At 40.9% G+C, this 13771-nt stretch overlaps 2 protein-coding genes across 2 annotated transcripts; both read left to right on the top strand.

Annotated features, from left to right (window-relative positions):
• The first annotated feature begins 981 nt into the window (after nucleotides 1–981).
• On the top strand, nucleotides 982–4881 carry LOC104456394 (transmembrane 9 superfamily member 2). The gene is made up of 7 exons (XM_010071170.3): nucleotides 982–1251; nucleotides 2041–2081; nucleotides 2176–2758; nucleotides 2897–3034; nucleotides 3152–3308; nucleotides 3391–3875; nucleotides 4402–4881. The coding sequence occupies exons 1-7, from the start codon at nucleotides 1103–1105 to the stop codon at nucleotides 4619–4621; spliced, it is 1773 nt and encodes a 590-aa protein (XP_010069472.1). The 5' UTR covers nucleotides 982–1102; the 3' UTR covers nucleotides 4622–4881.
• Nucleotides 4882–5442: 561 nt separating this feature from the next.
• Nucleotides 5443–11534, top strand: LOC104456392. The gene is made up of 12 exons (XM_010071168.3): nucleotides 5443–5658; nucleotides 5738–5828; nucleotides 5919–6006; nucleotides 6302–6451; nucleotides 6860–6991; nucleotides 7577–7697; nucleotides 7815–7853; nucleotides 7928–8002; nucleotides 8420–8479; nucleotides 9435–9499; nucleotides 10211–10301; nucleotides 11039–11534. The coding sequence occupies exons 4-12, from the start codon at nucleotides 6357–6359 to the stop codon at nucleotides 11081–11083; spliced, it is 723 nt and encodes a 240-aa protein (XP_010069470.2). The 5' UTR covers nucleotides 5443–5658; nucleotides 5738–5828; nucleotides 5919–6006; nucleotides 6302–6356; the 3' UTR covers nucleotides 11084–11534.
• The last annotated feature ends 2237 nt before the right edge of the window (nucleotides 11535–13771 follow it).

Here is a 13771-nt window from a genome sequence, read left to right as displayed (position 1 = left end):
GAATACTTTCGCTTTCGCTGATTCAATTCTTTGTACTAAGTCCGTCAGTTGGGTTGGCGCTTTTAGGTTGAGGCGACCTGTCGCCTTGCATTAGGCGAGTCGTGGGAATGATTTCGATGATTATTGACCCCCGGATGCGTCGCGACCCGGGACTTGAGGGGGACGATTAGGCCGCGGGATTCAATCAGTCAGATCCACTGACGAAATTCCCTAGGCGTTGACCGCTCTAATCTCGGACTTAATCGGGTAAATTAATGGGGGCTTCGAGGAGTAAGCAGAGGGAATGCTTAGGACGGGTTTTGCTTGTAATTCGGTTCGCGTGCGCCCTAAGTACCTCCAATTCTAAGGACCAAAAACCCCCACCAGACCATTCCCTATTAAATTTCCGGCCAACCGGGACCACCGGAAGACCGAAAGAATTAGAGGAAATTAAGCTAACCAGCTAATTATCTCTTTAAATCAAGTCAGTTTATTCACTAACTATAATCACGTGATATCGCCAATTTCCCAAAATGCATCCTCTCTCGTGGATCTCGCTCGGGCTTAAAAAAGCAGTAATTAAAAATTCCGCCACATGTCTTGTAATGCGAAGTGCGACCCCCGCATGACATGACATGCGCTCTTCCGCCTAGGAGGAGGTGGCACGGAAAACGTCGGTGGCACGTCAGGAAGCCCGAAAAAAAGAAAAGGACGGAAACAATTTTAAAACAAAGAAAACGCCTCCGGAGGGAAGGAAGGGAAGCCTGCAGTTGAAGCATCGCTCCTCCCGACGGGCGCCCCATCTCTCTCCCTCAAATCTGACCATTCATTCAACGAAAACCCCCTCATTATTACGCCATTATTTCCTCCTCGAAACCTTTAATTAATAAAATCGATATTTTTTTTTGTGTTTATTTTTATTTATTTTTTGTATTTTTCGTATAACTCACCAAACAGCCCAAGCTCTCTTCCAAATCCGACGTACGTACATTGCCATATTTCCCCCAGATAAAAACAGCACCGAACCAGAGAACCAGCCCGAGATCTCCCCCTCTCTCTCTCTCTCTCTCTCTCTCTATCACTGGGTGTCTCTGGTAAGTTGTCGGCGAGAAGGGGAGAGGCAATGGGGAAGCCAATGGCGGTGCTGGCCGTCGCCGTCCTGATGGCGTCGCTTTGCTCTCCGGCGAGATCGGACGGTTCCGATCACCGGTACAAGGACGGAGACCCGGTCCCTCTCTACGCCAACAAGGTCGGGCCGTTTCACAATCCCAGGTAAACAAAAGAACCCGATCTCGGGGCTCGCTCCTACCCCCCGAATCTCCGGTCGGTTCTGTGTGGCTCGGTCGAGACGCGTGTGTTGAAGCGGCGTTTGTTTGGATCTGGGCGGGGTGTTTTCTCGATTTGGGTTTTTGGGTTCGGGCCGGAGTTGGATCCGGGTGAGTGGGTTTGGCTCGGAGTGGGGTACGGTGACGGAATTGAGAGCGTCGGTGCGTGCCTGGAGTGGTAAGATTTTGGAAATTCGGTGGGCTTTCTGATGATTTAGGAAAATGGTAATGTAGATGCTGTTTTAGTTTGGAAGTTTGAATTTTGGTTTCCTTTAGAGGTTTTGCGCAGTTCGATTGCAATTGATACTTCATCGTGTCGTAGTAGCAGCGGTGGTCGGCAGCATTACTGCAGTTACCGGCTCTTTTTGATGTAGTGGCGGTGTCTTGTTTGCATCGTTAGATCAGTGAAATATTTCTGGAATGTTTAAGTTAAAGTTGCTTTCAGTTGTTTATCCGATTTTAGAGCTGGATCTAGTAGCATGGGTATGTTTTTTCAAGCCATCACTGACATTAAGTAACAGCTAGATCAGCTACGAGAATCTTGTTAATTCTCGTTCTTTGTTGTGCATCGAGTTTTTGTTGAGATTCAAATTACCTTTCTTTGGGTCAGTGAATTTCCACATCCAGCTCTATACACATTTCTTATTTCTAGTTCTTGTTTGAAGGCAGTGTAATTGAGTTTGAAGAATTTTATTCATGTCATATGAGCTAATGCCAGTTGATCCTTTTCGTGCAGTGAAACTTACCGCTATTTCGATCTTCCATTCTGCATTCCAGGTTTGTGATTGTTCTCTTGGGTATATTCTACTCCTCTTGAAAGGTTTTATGATGTGATTTGTAATTTGATTTGCGAGGCTGACTTGTATTGCAGCTCATTTGAAAGAGAAAAAGGAGGCCCTTGGTGAAGTACTAAATGGGGATCGCCTTGTCAGTGCACCCTACAAGCTAGACTTCATGAAGGATAAGGAGTCTGAGGTCATTTGCAAGAAAAAACTCTCGAAAGAAGAAGTGGCCCAATTCAGATCTGCGGTCATTAAGGACTATTACTTTCAGATGTATTATGATGACTTGCCTATCTGGGGTTTCATAGGGAAAGTTGACAAGGAAGGCAAAGATCCCAGCGAGTACAAGTACTTCTTGTACAAGCATATTCATTTTGACATCTTTTACAACAAGGACCGTGTTATCGAGATCAATGTCCGTACAGACCCTAATGCCCTTGTAGATCTTACAGAGGATAAACAAACTCAGGTTGAATTCATGTATACGGTCAAGTGGAAAGAGACCAATACTCCTTTTGACAAGAGGATGGATAAGTACTCGCAGTCATCTTCTTTACCTCATCATCTAGAGATACACTGGTTTTCGATTATAAATTCATGCGTGACTGTGCTTCTGTTGACTGGATTTCTTGCCACAATACTCATGCGAGTTCTCAAGAATGATTTCGTCAAGTAAGAATCACTTTTCACATGTTTCTCCATTGCTTGGTTGCTCTTTTTTTTTTTTTTTTTTGCCTTCTATTTTCATAGTCATATGGAGTCTATAAAAAATTTAGCACTTGTTATTTGTTTTTGTGTCATATAAAATAGATATGCCCACGATGAAGAATCAGTTGAAGATGCTGAGGAGACTGGATGGAAATACATTCATGGAGATGTATTCAGGTACCCGAGGTTCCAGTCTCTGTTTGCAGCTGCACTTGGTTCTGGTACCCAGCTGTTTACTCTGTAAGTTACTTGATTCTCCAGATGCAATTTATGCTTCATAGATGCCTATTTACATTAGGAAGTTACGTATGTTTCAACTAGCGCTTCTCTTTATTGATATTTACTTGCATTTGGCAGCACGGTGTTCATCTTTATACTGGCATTAGTCGGTGTATTTTATCCTTACAACCGAGGGGCTCTGTTTACTGCACTGGTTGTCATTTATGCACTGACGTCTGGAATTGCTGGCTACACTTCTACCTCATTTTATTGTCAGCTGGAAGGAACTAACTGGGTATGTCATAGTGAATTCCCTCTAGAGTCATTGCCCAAGGTCTCATTTTTCTACTAATGACTTCGACCTTCTTGTGTAACAGGTCAGGAACCTATTGTTGACTGGATGCCTTTTCTGCGGGCCTCTTTTCCTCACATTCTGCTTCTTAAACACTGTTGCAATTGTTTACACAGCAACAGCTGCTCTTCCATTTGGCACCATTGTGGTGATAGTCCTCATATGGACACTTGTGACGTCGCCTTTGCTGGTATTAGGTGGGATCGCTGGGAAGAACAGCAAAGCTGAGTTCCAGGCTCCTTGTCGCACCACCAAATATCCCAGAGAGATTCCACCATTGCCATGGTATAGGGGGACGATTCCTCAGATGGCAATGGCAGGATTCTTACCATTCAGTGCCATATACATTGAACTTTATTATATCTTTGCCAGTGTTTGGGGTCATAGGATCTACACTATATACAGCATCTTGTTCATCGTCTTTATTATTCTCCTGATAGTCACTGCTTTCATCACTGTGGCATTGACGTACTTCCAACTTGCTGCTGAAGACCATGAATGGTGGTGGAGGTATGCAAAACTTTTACTTGTAGATTTTTTGTTTGCCAGTTACTCCTTAATGGTTCTTCTTCTTTTCCATTCCTTCTCTCTTTCACAATAGGGTAAACTTTTTGCAAAAGATTCTGCACTTCTTTCTTACTAGATAGAAAGATCCACCTTTTCTATTTCAAGTGTAACAAAATGAGACTGCATTCGGGGAAGGATTTCCAGGAGCATGTGTTCCATCAATTGCTCACTTGTTGTCAAGATAGGAAAATGCATATTAGGAGTATTAATCATGTTAAATTGGCTGCTATCAGCTTAGTAGAGTGGGGGCAGTTGTCACTTTCTTGCAGAATTTGTCTGAGTTACCACTTCACTTAGGTGAAAGACGCATGCCAAAAACTTGAAAGAGTGTTTTTTCTGGGTTGAAGGAATGGCTTTGAGTCAACTTCCATTTTCGGGGCAACCCTTTTCGGATTGTATACTTGCTACTGCAAAAGATGCGATTCCTGCTTTCCATCTACTTATCGACTCCATTGGTTTTTGTTGGCAGATCTTTTCTCTGCGGTGGATCGACCGGCTTATTTATCTATGCCTATTGCCTCTACTACTATTATGCCAGATCCGACATGTCTGGCTTCATGCAAACTTCGTTCTTCTTCGGCTACATGGCGTGCATCTGCTATGGATTCTTCCTCATGCTGGGAATGGTAGGTTTCCGTGCGGCTTTGCTTTTCGTGCGCCACATATACCGCTCCATCAAGTGCGAGTAGAGGCAGCCGCTTCATCACCAGATCGTTGAGGACGCGATTCCTTTTCCATGCGTAGGTGCAACGTAGAGAGAATTTCCTTACCCTAATTTTGTAGCGCCTGTATGTCTCAAAAGTCAAAGCAACAAGCAGGTTCCCTTTTCTAAATTTTGCATCAAAGAGAGACTGTTCCTAGAATATTGTGTGCTTACTTTACTGCTCACAAAATTGAGTTTGTATAATTTCTTTCACTAGCAAAACTATGCGATACACACATTTTTTCATGGCGCCTCTCTCTCTCTAGACATCAAAATGGTGTACGATTGCCTTCGCCTAGTAGGCCTTGTGTCATGTAGTCTGGACTTTCCTTCTTTCGATTGTCTTTGTCACGGGCAACATATACACCGCTTCTATAATCCTGGAGGAAACTTAGGATGGAACGTATCATATCCTGTCTGAATTTTGATTACCCATTTTGGATCGGATAGATCAAAATGATAATGGACAAAATTGATGATATCCTGTCTTGCACCCATAATTGCAGAAAAAATCTAGAAAGGATAAGGGCTGAATATCATGAAATAATGTCCTTAACTTAGGTTGGTTTTGAAGAAGTGGAAGTAAAAAAAAACTCGAGAACATCTTGCAAAGGGACACGATTCTGCGAATGTTACTGCGATGCACGACATTGTAGAATGTGAAATTTCCATAATGACCTTTGATTTTGGGCTTTGGGCGCACCCTATCATCATCATCTTTCACCTCGCGTGCCACGTGGCGCGGAACGCTCAAACCTCTCTGTGGGACCCATTCCCCTCCTTCCAGACTCTGGCCACTGCTGACGTCATCCACAAGACGCCATCGTTCCTGGTCACAAGCTTCGGTCGCCGGCGCTACGAGTGGCTCAAGATCCGAGCGGTCGAAGCGCTCGAACTCGAGCTCGACTTGGCATCATCCATGGCCGCCGCCGCTTCCGCCGCCGCCGCCTCCGCTTCCGCTCTCTTTCCTGCCGTCCGCTTCCTTCCACGGTCCCGGCCACGACCACGAAGCCCGCACTCTCGGTAAGCCTTCTCGCTTCCACCCCGTAATCTCCGGAATGCGGGCCGCGAGCTGAGTCGAACTGACCGGGGATTTTGGCAGGTTTCGGTGCTGCCCGCTCGCAGGGTCGGTGGCGGCCTAGGGGTTTCGCGCGCCGCTCGCGTGGCCATTTCGAGCGACGGGCAAGGGCAAAGTGCGGGTTCCGTTCCATTTTCAAGTTCGCGTTTTGAATTCTCTGGTTTCGACGGTGAAATTTAGGATTTGAATGGTTTGTTGGCTGCAGGAGGGTACGATCCGGAGCTGCGATCGGTGCTTGAACTGGCCACGGACTCCGAGCTTTACGAGCTTGAGAGAATCCTTTTTGGCCCGAGGTAACTCCGCCTTGGTTTTCCGGACATTTACTTGAAAAAGATGAGGTTTAGGGCGGGCGGGAAGGGGGATGTAATCGTAGTCCTGCGCGAACGAGGCATTGTTTCATTCCCTGGAAAAAGAATTAAGGGAGAGAGCTTTTGAAGTCGCGTGTTGCTTTATGTGTCGTTCTGGCGGGATAAAACTTTGTGGTTTTATTATGGGAGCAAGCACAAGTGCATGGAAGTAGCTGCAGGGATAGATGTTCTGTCTTTTCTCTCTACGAGATGTTTGATGCGTGCGTTGATTGGTTTTCAGCTACTTCAGTCCACTGTTGAAATCAATAACGAATAAAACAGATGTGGACTATGCGATGATCGGAGAGGATCTTGAAGAGAGGGAGGATTTTCTGGCGGCTCTCGAGTCGCGGTTCATGTATCTTGCAGCTGATGCTCGTTCTGTGTTAAGGTAATCTATGGTGTCACATTTAATTTTATTCCCAATATTTAGACAGGAAATTTATACTGCTAGATAGGAGAGTGTAATTGAAGAACTGCCTCACTGTTGGTTATCAGTGCCCTTGGGTACTTTGTATGATAAACTATATATTGAAGACATTGAAAATGAGTAAAATGAAGTAATTTCATGCATCAAGAGAGATTGTATTATGCAAAACTTGGATTTTTATTTTAACATTTTAAATTAAAAGTTAAGTTTAGCTTATCTGGTGCCCTAATGGCAGGTTGGGGGAAGCTTCAAGTCTCCAGTCAATCATTTTCTTGAAGTTTTCATTCATTTTCTTATGAGAACAATCTGAAGAAAGAAATTGGTTTAACATTGTGGCTGATCCTTGATTATCTTTTATGCCCTTCCCAGAGGTTGGAGGCCTTCATACAGGAGTGTCTTGCTTTCTGTGAGGAAAGAGTTGAACATTCCTTGCTCAACTAAACTTTCAACTGAGGACCTAGAAGCTGAAATCTTTCTACATCTGTTGCAAGATTACTTGATGTACTCTTTCTATCTATCTAATGTATGGTATAAGTTTCTTGCAAAATAGTATATTAAGAAGATTGTTCTCCTTTTGGTAGGTAAATCATTTATGAGGTAAGGGACATTAATGGTATGTTTGTTACATGGTTTGTAAGATATTCTCCTGTGTTGCAACTGTTTATCTGAGTAGCTCCAGTTTTAAATACTGCAACAAAAAAAGGGATGTCTCAGCACTGATATTGTTTTATTGAAGAACAATGTAGTTAGCTGATAGGTGGTTTTTGTGCTTTGTGCCTTCAGAGATCGAAACTGCTCCCACTGACTTATGAAAGACAACTAATTCTTTCCAGCACTAAAAGTAATCCAGGAGCAGTACTGGGTTTAGATTAAGACTGCAAGCTCATAATACAGGAAACCTTGATGACTCATCTCTCTTCTCTCTATTAGGACTGGGGCAGGAAAGTTTGGGAGTATTGTGTCATTAAAGTACTGGAGATGCAATATTTTTCTCTCTTCCACGTATTTTGTGTGGTTTTCTGCATTGTGTTTGACATCTCCTGGTTGATGACATCTTCTAATGAGAGTAAGGTCATTTTAATGTAGTGAAGAATGTGGATCTTCTGATGTGCAAGATAGCCTAGAACTTGGATTTGATGAACAAAAGGTCCAAGCTTTTGCGGCTTCAAAATTTGGGGCAAGAGAACTCCGTTCACTGATTTTTAAGGTACTCTTTTCTTTGCCCATTTTATGCCTACATTTTTTTCATGATCTTTAATCATATCCTTCAAGTCCTTCCATAGTTGTACCAATTCAATTTTTTTTCTCTCTCTCAATATTTTAGGGGGGAAGTTTGATTACTTTGGCAAAGATTTATCAGATGGTAAGAGCACCATTCATGTGAGAACCTTTACTTCACTTTAATATGTTTTTAACCTCATTTCCTCTTTAAGGTAGATCGCAAGAAGATTATCTGGAAAAGTCCTCTCAGAAGCTGCCAACTATCAGATACGAAAGGAAATTATCAAGAAAGTAAGTGCTTGATGTGTTTTATATTGTCAGTAACTTAATCAAGTCCTCATGAGATGGAAATAGACTACACATCCTGTTCATCTGGTTAATGGATGATCTAATGCTTGTGGAGAATATGTGAAACAAGTGAAAGTGCTTAAGAAGGGTTATCCTTCTTTCAATGGGATAAGCAATTGTGGATCAGAAAATGTAAATGAGAAGACTAAGCATGCAGCGAGTATGCAGGGGTCTCCTTCATAATTAAATGATTTTGTTGAAGCCTCAGTACTGGCTCATAAATGACCTAGCAAATTATGGTTTTGCTCTGCAGTTAATGAAAATTTTATATGTTGTTTGGGCTGACGGTGTGCTGCTTGAACAAATGATTACATGGAGATGGGAAATCTGATTTATTTATTGATGGTTGTTGGGATACAGGGCGGACAGTTGGCTGCTATAAATCTTGAATCTCGTGCAGCCTTGCTTGTCGCAAAGAAGGTGATGACATTTGAATTTGCAGAAACACTGAAGAGTCATTGTAGTGCAACAAAGCATGATCATTTACTCCATTGATAATTTATCAAATGCAATCTCATCATTATGTTTTTGTGTGATTGGTTATTGAAATTACTAGCAAGGCATATGGTGAAAGACATTTTCCTTTCAGCTGGTAAAAGACAATTTATGTTTAGTGTATTATTGGTGCTTGTAGTACTGTATTGAATATTTGGGAAGAGTTGGTTTCTTCCCCTTATGATAGTATGTATGTAAACAGTAGCTTTACCAAGGAGGCATTACTTGATAGAGTTCACATTGTGGTCCAAAAGAGAGCTTGCTTTTGTTGGCCATTATGTACCCTAACTACAGCTGCTTAACCAGGCTATTTTTAATCAAGAACCAGAACCACTTTTCTTATTGCTAGGGACACTCCATAAACCAATAGATTATGAGCCTGCTGCCTTGTTTCCAAACAGACGCTACACTGACTTTGCTGCACAATATTAAATTGAAGATGTACGATTCAACCTTTTTTTTTCAGAGATCTTAATTTATCAACAACTTAAATACTATTTTTACCAAAAAAAAAAAAAAAAAAAACAACTTAAATACTAAGTTATTCCTGTCTTGACATCCTACCCATACTGACCTGCGGCTATACAAAAATGCTGATCTTGCTCTGAAGGCTCCATACCTTTATCTCTTTAACATTCAATGAACTCTAAAAATAAAGGATTAATAGAGGAAAAGGTTTTCTGCCAAGCAACCTTTGTACTTGAGTTGCTCGATATGTTCTTAAGGTCGACATGGTTAAATATTATCTGAGTATGGTAATGCTAAAAGAGGACTAAAAGTGACCTGTCAGTAATCTAAATTCGTCATGAGGCTTCTGCTTTTAATTATTATCATTTTTTTTTCGATTCTATTCATCTTGTTGATTGCGCTGGTTCTACAGGGTTTTGCTGGCGCTGCATTAAGATATCTGGGTTTGAGGAGCACGATGTCTTTGCTTGGTCCAATGTATTCCCCTTCTTTAGACAGCACTTTAAATTTATGAGCGGTTTGATTAATCAATTATTTCTTACATCCTTTTAAGTGAGTATTAATATTTTCTATTTGCATATTGAATGGTGGAATTGGTGGTTTGATCATAGATGTCATCCATATAATCAGTCAGTCAGTTTCTAAGTATGCATATATAATCTGCTAGCAACTGATGTTCCAGTGCATAATGGTAAATCAATATATTATATGTGGCTTAGGGCATTTTCATCAGGAACATTTACATAACAATGTCACTGGCAAATGTAGGTAAAAATATGAGAAAAATGCATCACTGTTGAGCAATAAATGAGCTCTCAGAAATGTATCTTGCACAGATATCTATGAATTTCTTAATTAAGAAGCTGGTGGTGTGCTGTTTAAGAGCAGTTTTAGCATCCAGGGAACTCGGGCATGAACTTTTTGAGCTTAGATAAAATTTTTGTCTACTCATAAACAACAATTTAAAGGTTCCTTACTATTGAGAAGACAACAAAATTGTGGTGCAGGTTATTTGCTTAAAATACTCATACTATTGGCAAGTCAACATAGTTAGGAAATCATCCTCAATTGAGATATGGCTGATGTTTGCATTGATTGAAGGAGCTGCAACAAGCCTCTGAAAATATTTTTTGACTTTGAGCATTCTGGTATTTATTGCAACTCCGTTTTTACTTGTGATTTATGCAGGCTGTGGGGAACTTTTCTTGCTGATATGGTCATTCAAATGCTCGGGACTGATTATGCTAGAATTTTGCAAGCAATTTTTGCCTTTGCACAGGTAATAGAAGATAAATACTTAAGTCCTTGTTAATACTGTTCTTGCTAGATGCTGATAAGTTTAGCAAGAAAATTTCAATGCAGTTAGAGATTGTGGAGATTGGTCTGTTGTTCTTAAAGTTTTTATAAATGATATTTATTACCAAAATTGGAGCAAAGTAGCACTTTTAGGGGTGCCTATTGGATGCATCTATCTGCTGAAAATATAGAATTGACAAGGTTGAAAGAAACTTAGATATAAATAAATGGAGAATATGTTCCTCCTTTTCCAATGGGTTACTGTGTGGTACTGATGATGGCTGTGGCACTAAGAATGATGGGCATATTGTTTGAGAAAGGTACTGATGAACAGGGCTTGAGATTTGCTTTGTTCTGCAGGCTTTTTATTTAGAGTTCTTTAAGGTGACCCTATAATTGTTATGTCAAGGCCTTCATGGAATTCTTGTTTTCTGTATGAATTACTTGTGTACTTGCTGTGGAGATCAGGATACTTATCCTGTGCGAAAAACCTGTTTGTTAAGCTCTAGTTGCATTTTCATGTTGGCCAAGTGGAAATAAATTGTTTGCTTTCCCTCTTTATTGAATGATAATGCAGAAGTTTTAGTGCACTAACTTAATTAAGTTGGCGTTATGCATCAGTGGAGCTCATTTCTCCAGTAATTATGAATTCTGAGTTGCATCTGGACTAAAGTTACTTTAATGGCTACCCCAGATTCACTTAATTTTGCATCCCTGCAGATCCGTATAATGCGAACGTATAGAGTACCTGCTGATGCTGACTGAGGCATTGAGAGCATTTCAGGATAGTTGTGTCAGACATTCAACGCTGGTTCATGGGCCCAAGCATGGTATTTGCTAGCAGAACTGGCTTAGCTCGATTGTTGGTGTCCATGACAAATTCTCCCCAGAATGTTGCTCACTTTGTTCTACCAAGAAAGTGTCTGCTGCCTTGGCGAGAATTGAATGTCCTGGTTTGTATGATGGAAGAATAGGTTGCCATTTGGGGGAATTTGGCGAACTGTACATATGGTTTCTGCCTTTGGATAGTTCAGCTTGATGGTTATATGTATTTCAGTAAGAGCGCTTGAAAAAGTTTCTTCTCTGGTTCTTTTTTTCCCCTGATGTTTTTATGTCAGTTGTGCGGTCTTGTCAGGGATTTCCATCTTCTAGCTGCTGAGAATGTTGGGACCAGATTTTTCCTGTCAAAGTGTGTGTCTTGAGGACCTTGTAGCCACCATGGTGCTCTTAGGCGGATCTCCATTGTGGTTATGGACTTGAACAGGGAGCGTACAAATCAGCAGCTTCCTGATCGAATCATGCTATGCCTCCATATCAGGATTGATCTGTTGCTAAGTGAAGAACTCGAGATCGACGAAAAAATTTGTTCTGAGTTCACCAACGGTGTATTTCTGACTGAAGATTTTTACTGTGGAAGCATGATAGCACGCTTTAAAGGATACTGAAGAGTAGAATTCGTCGGAACCACCGAGTTATTCCTCAGTGTGGGGGAGTGCATTTTTGCAGTCTTGTCTTGTAGGAACGAGGTTTTCATATCCTTTCAATGATTAAGAGGACAGAGATGCGCGCCTCCACATTCTCTCTGTAGCTGAGAAGCAACTTGGGCAGCTTTGTGCAGCAACTGTAGACCTCGTTCCGGTGTGGCATTTTCGAATTTCAGATTTGAGACCGCTCTAGGAGCGTCTTCTTCCCTTTAGAACAGGACAATACATTTGGAAAAGGGGTGGCAAAAAAGGACCCGGAGTCTGGAAGCCCGGACCGATTTTTCAGTCCAATTTGGTTCCGGCTGGGATTTCAGGCCTGTGTTATATATATATGGGCTAGTCCATGCCTTAGTGTGTGAGATGCTCATTTAAAAGATACATATGTTTTTTTTTTGGTAAAGTAAAAGATACATATGTTTATAAAATGGAAAGTTATGAAAAATTATTTATTCTCTACAAACAGTAATAAAGTCATTAACAATTTCATTTAAATAATTACAAACTAAATGAATGAAAGAAGATGTGGCGAAAGGGTTCAATTATGAAAAGCAGTTGAAAACACGTTAAAAAAGTGATTTTTAAGGCCGAAAATGGCCTCAGCATTTGGTCTTGACGCATCGGGCTTTGAATGAGATTTAGTTATTGGTTCCATATCTCTACTCGAAACATTGATGGGAGCATAATTGAATTACATTGAATTCGATTTGTAGATTTGAAAGTAGCTATGCGTTACTTACATATGACTAGATATTTAGTTTATAGATATAATTAATCTTCTTCATTATTAAAAAAAAAAAACAAAATTCAGGCCTAGACCCGAATTGTCCGGATTTAATTCGGCCCGGCCAGACCAAAAGTACCACGAAGCTGAGCCCTCTCCGCCTGTGCTCACCCCTAAAAGAGACAACCTCCAAAATAAAGTGAAGTCTCTCTGATGTGGGTATCTAAATGCAGGACTGCAAGGAAATTAGGTGGTTCTAACTCATACATAACCTATACTTATATAGTTGCTTGACAATTGTTCCATATGTTTTCGACCAAATTCATTATTTATTGATTTCCTCTTTTTTAATATACGGGTAAGAAATCAAAATTGAATACTTGAGTTTTGGCAAAGGTTGATGATAGCATAACAATCATTGTTACTGTTGGAAGTAATAGTAGTACGTGAGCCACCGGTTAATGCTGGCATAACACCAGCTGTTATGGAGGGAAGAAATTTTTTTATCATAATACTAGCATAACACCTAGGGGTGAGCGGTTCCCAACTCCTTACAAGTTCCGCTTGGAACCCGGAACCTACTCGGTGCAGTTTATCATTTTTGGAACCCTGAACCTACCCGTCGAACTCAAGAACTTGGAACCTACTCTGTCATAGTTCCTGTCGGTTCCAGTTCCAATAAGTTTTTTTTTTTTTTTTATTTTTTTTTATAGTTAAAAAAAATGGAAATGAATGCAGCAATAATACACAAACTTCTCATTCATCAAAGAGAATATAACACAAACAGCAAACAGCATTTTAGAAGCAATAATAAACAAACTGTTTTTACACTCACGAACAATCCAGTAGTTCGAGCACATGATGGATGAAATGTGCTCAACAGTGACCATAATTGCTCGTATATATCATCTTTTGGCGCCACCTCTCCAGAATTATGAGCACCAATGCCCAAATTGTTTTTCTTCACTTCACCAGCCATGATTGGATCAGCAATATGCCAGGTGCACCCATTAGCCTCTTCCCCTCCGATCATAAGCGATAACGAATGCAATTAAAAAGTCGACACTATAAGACGAATTCCTCATTCACCACCATTGTTGGCTTAAATGTCACAGACAGGAGTTTCCCATACTCGAGCCACTTAGGAGCTATAAATGGTACTTAACAAATCGACACATTCATATATACCAAACTGCTGAAAATTATTCGGCCATGCAAAACTACAAAAAAATAAAGTTTTCCCTAACA

This window comes from Eucalyptus grandis, chromosome 8 (genome assembly GCF_016545825.1).
Source record: "Eucalyptus grandis isolate ANBG69807.140 chromosome 8, ASM1654582v1, whole genome shotgun sequence".
NCBI classification, from domain to species: domain Eukaryota; kingdom Viridiplantae; phylum Streptophyta; class Magnoliopsida; order Myrtales; family Myrtaceae; genus Eucalyptus; species Eucalyptus grandis.
This window is presented reverse-complemented; position numbering and strand designations above follow the sequence as displayed.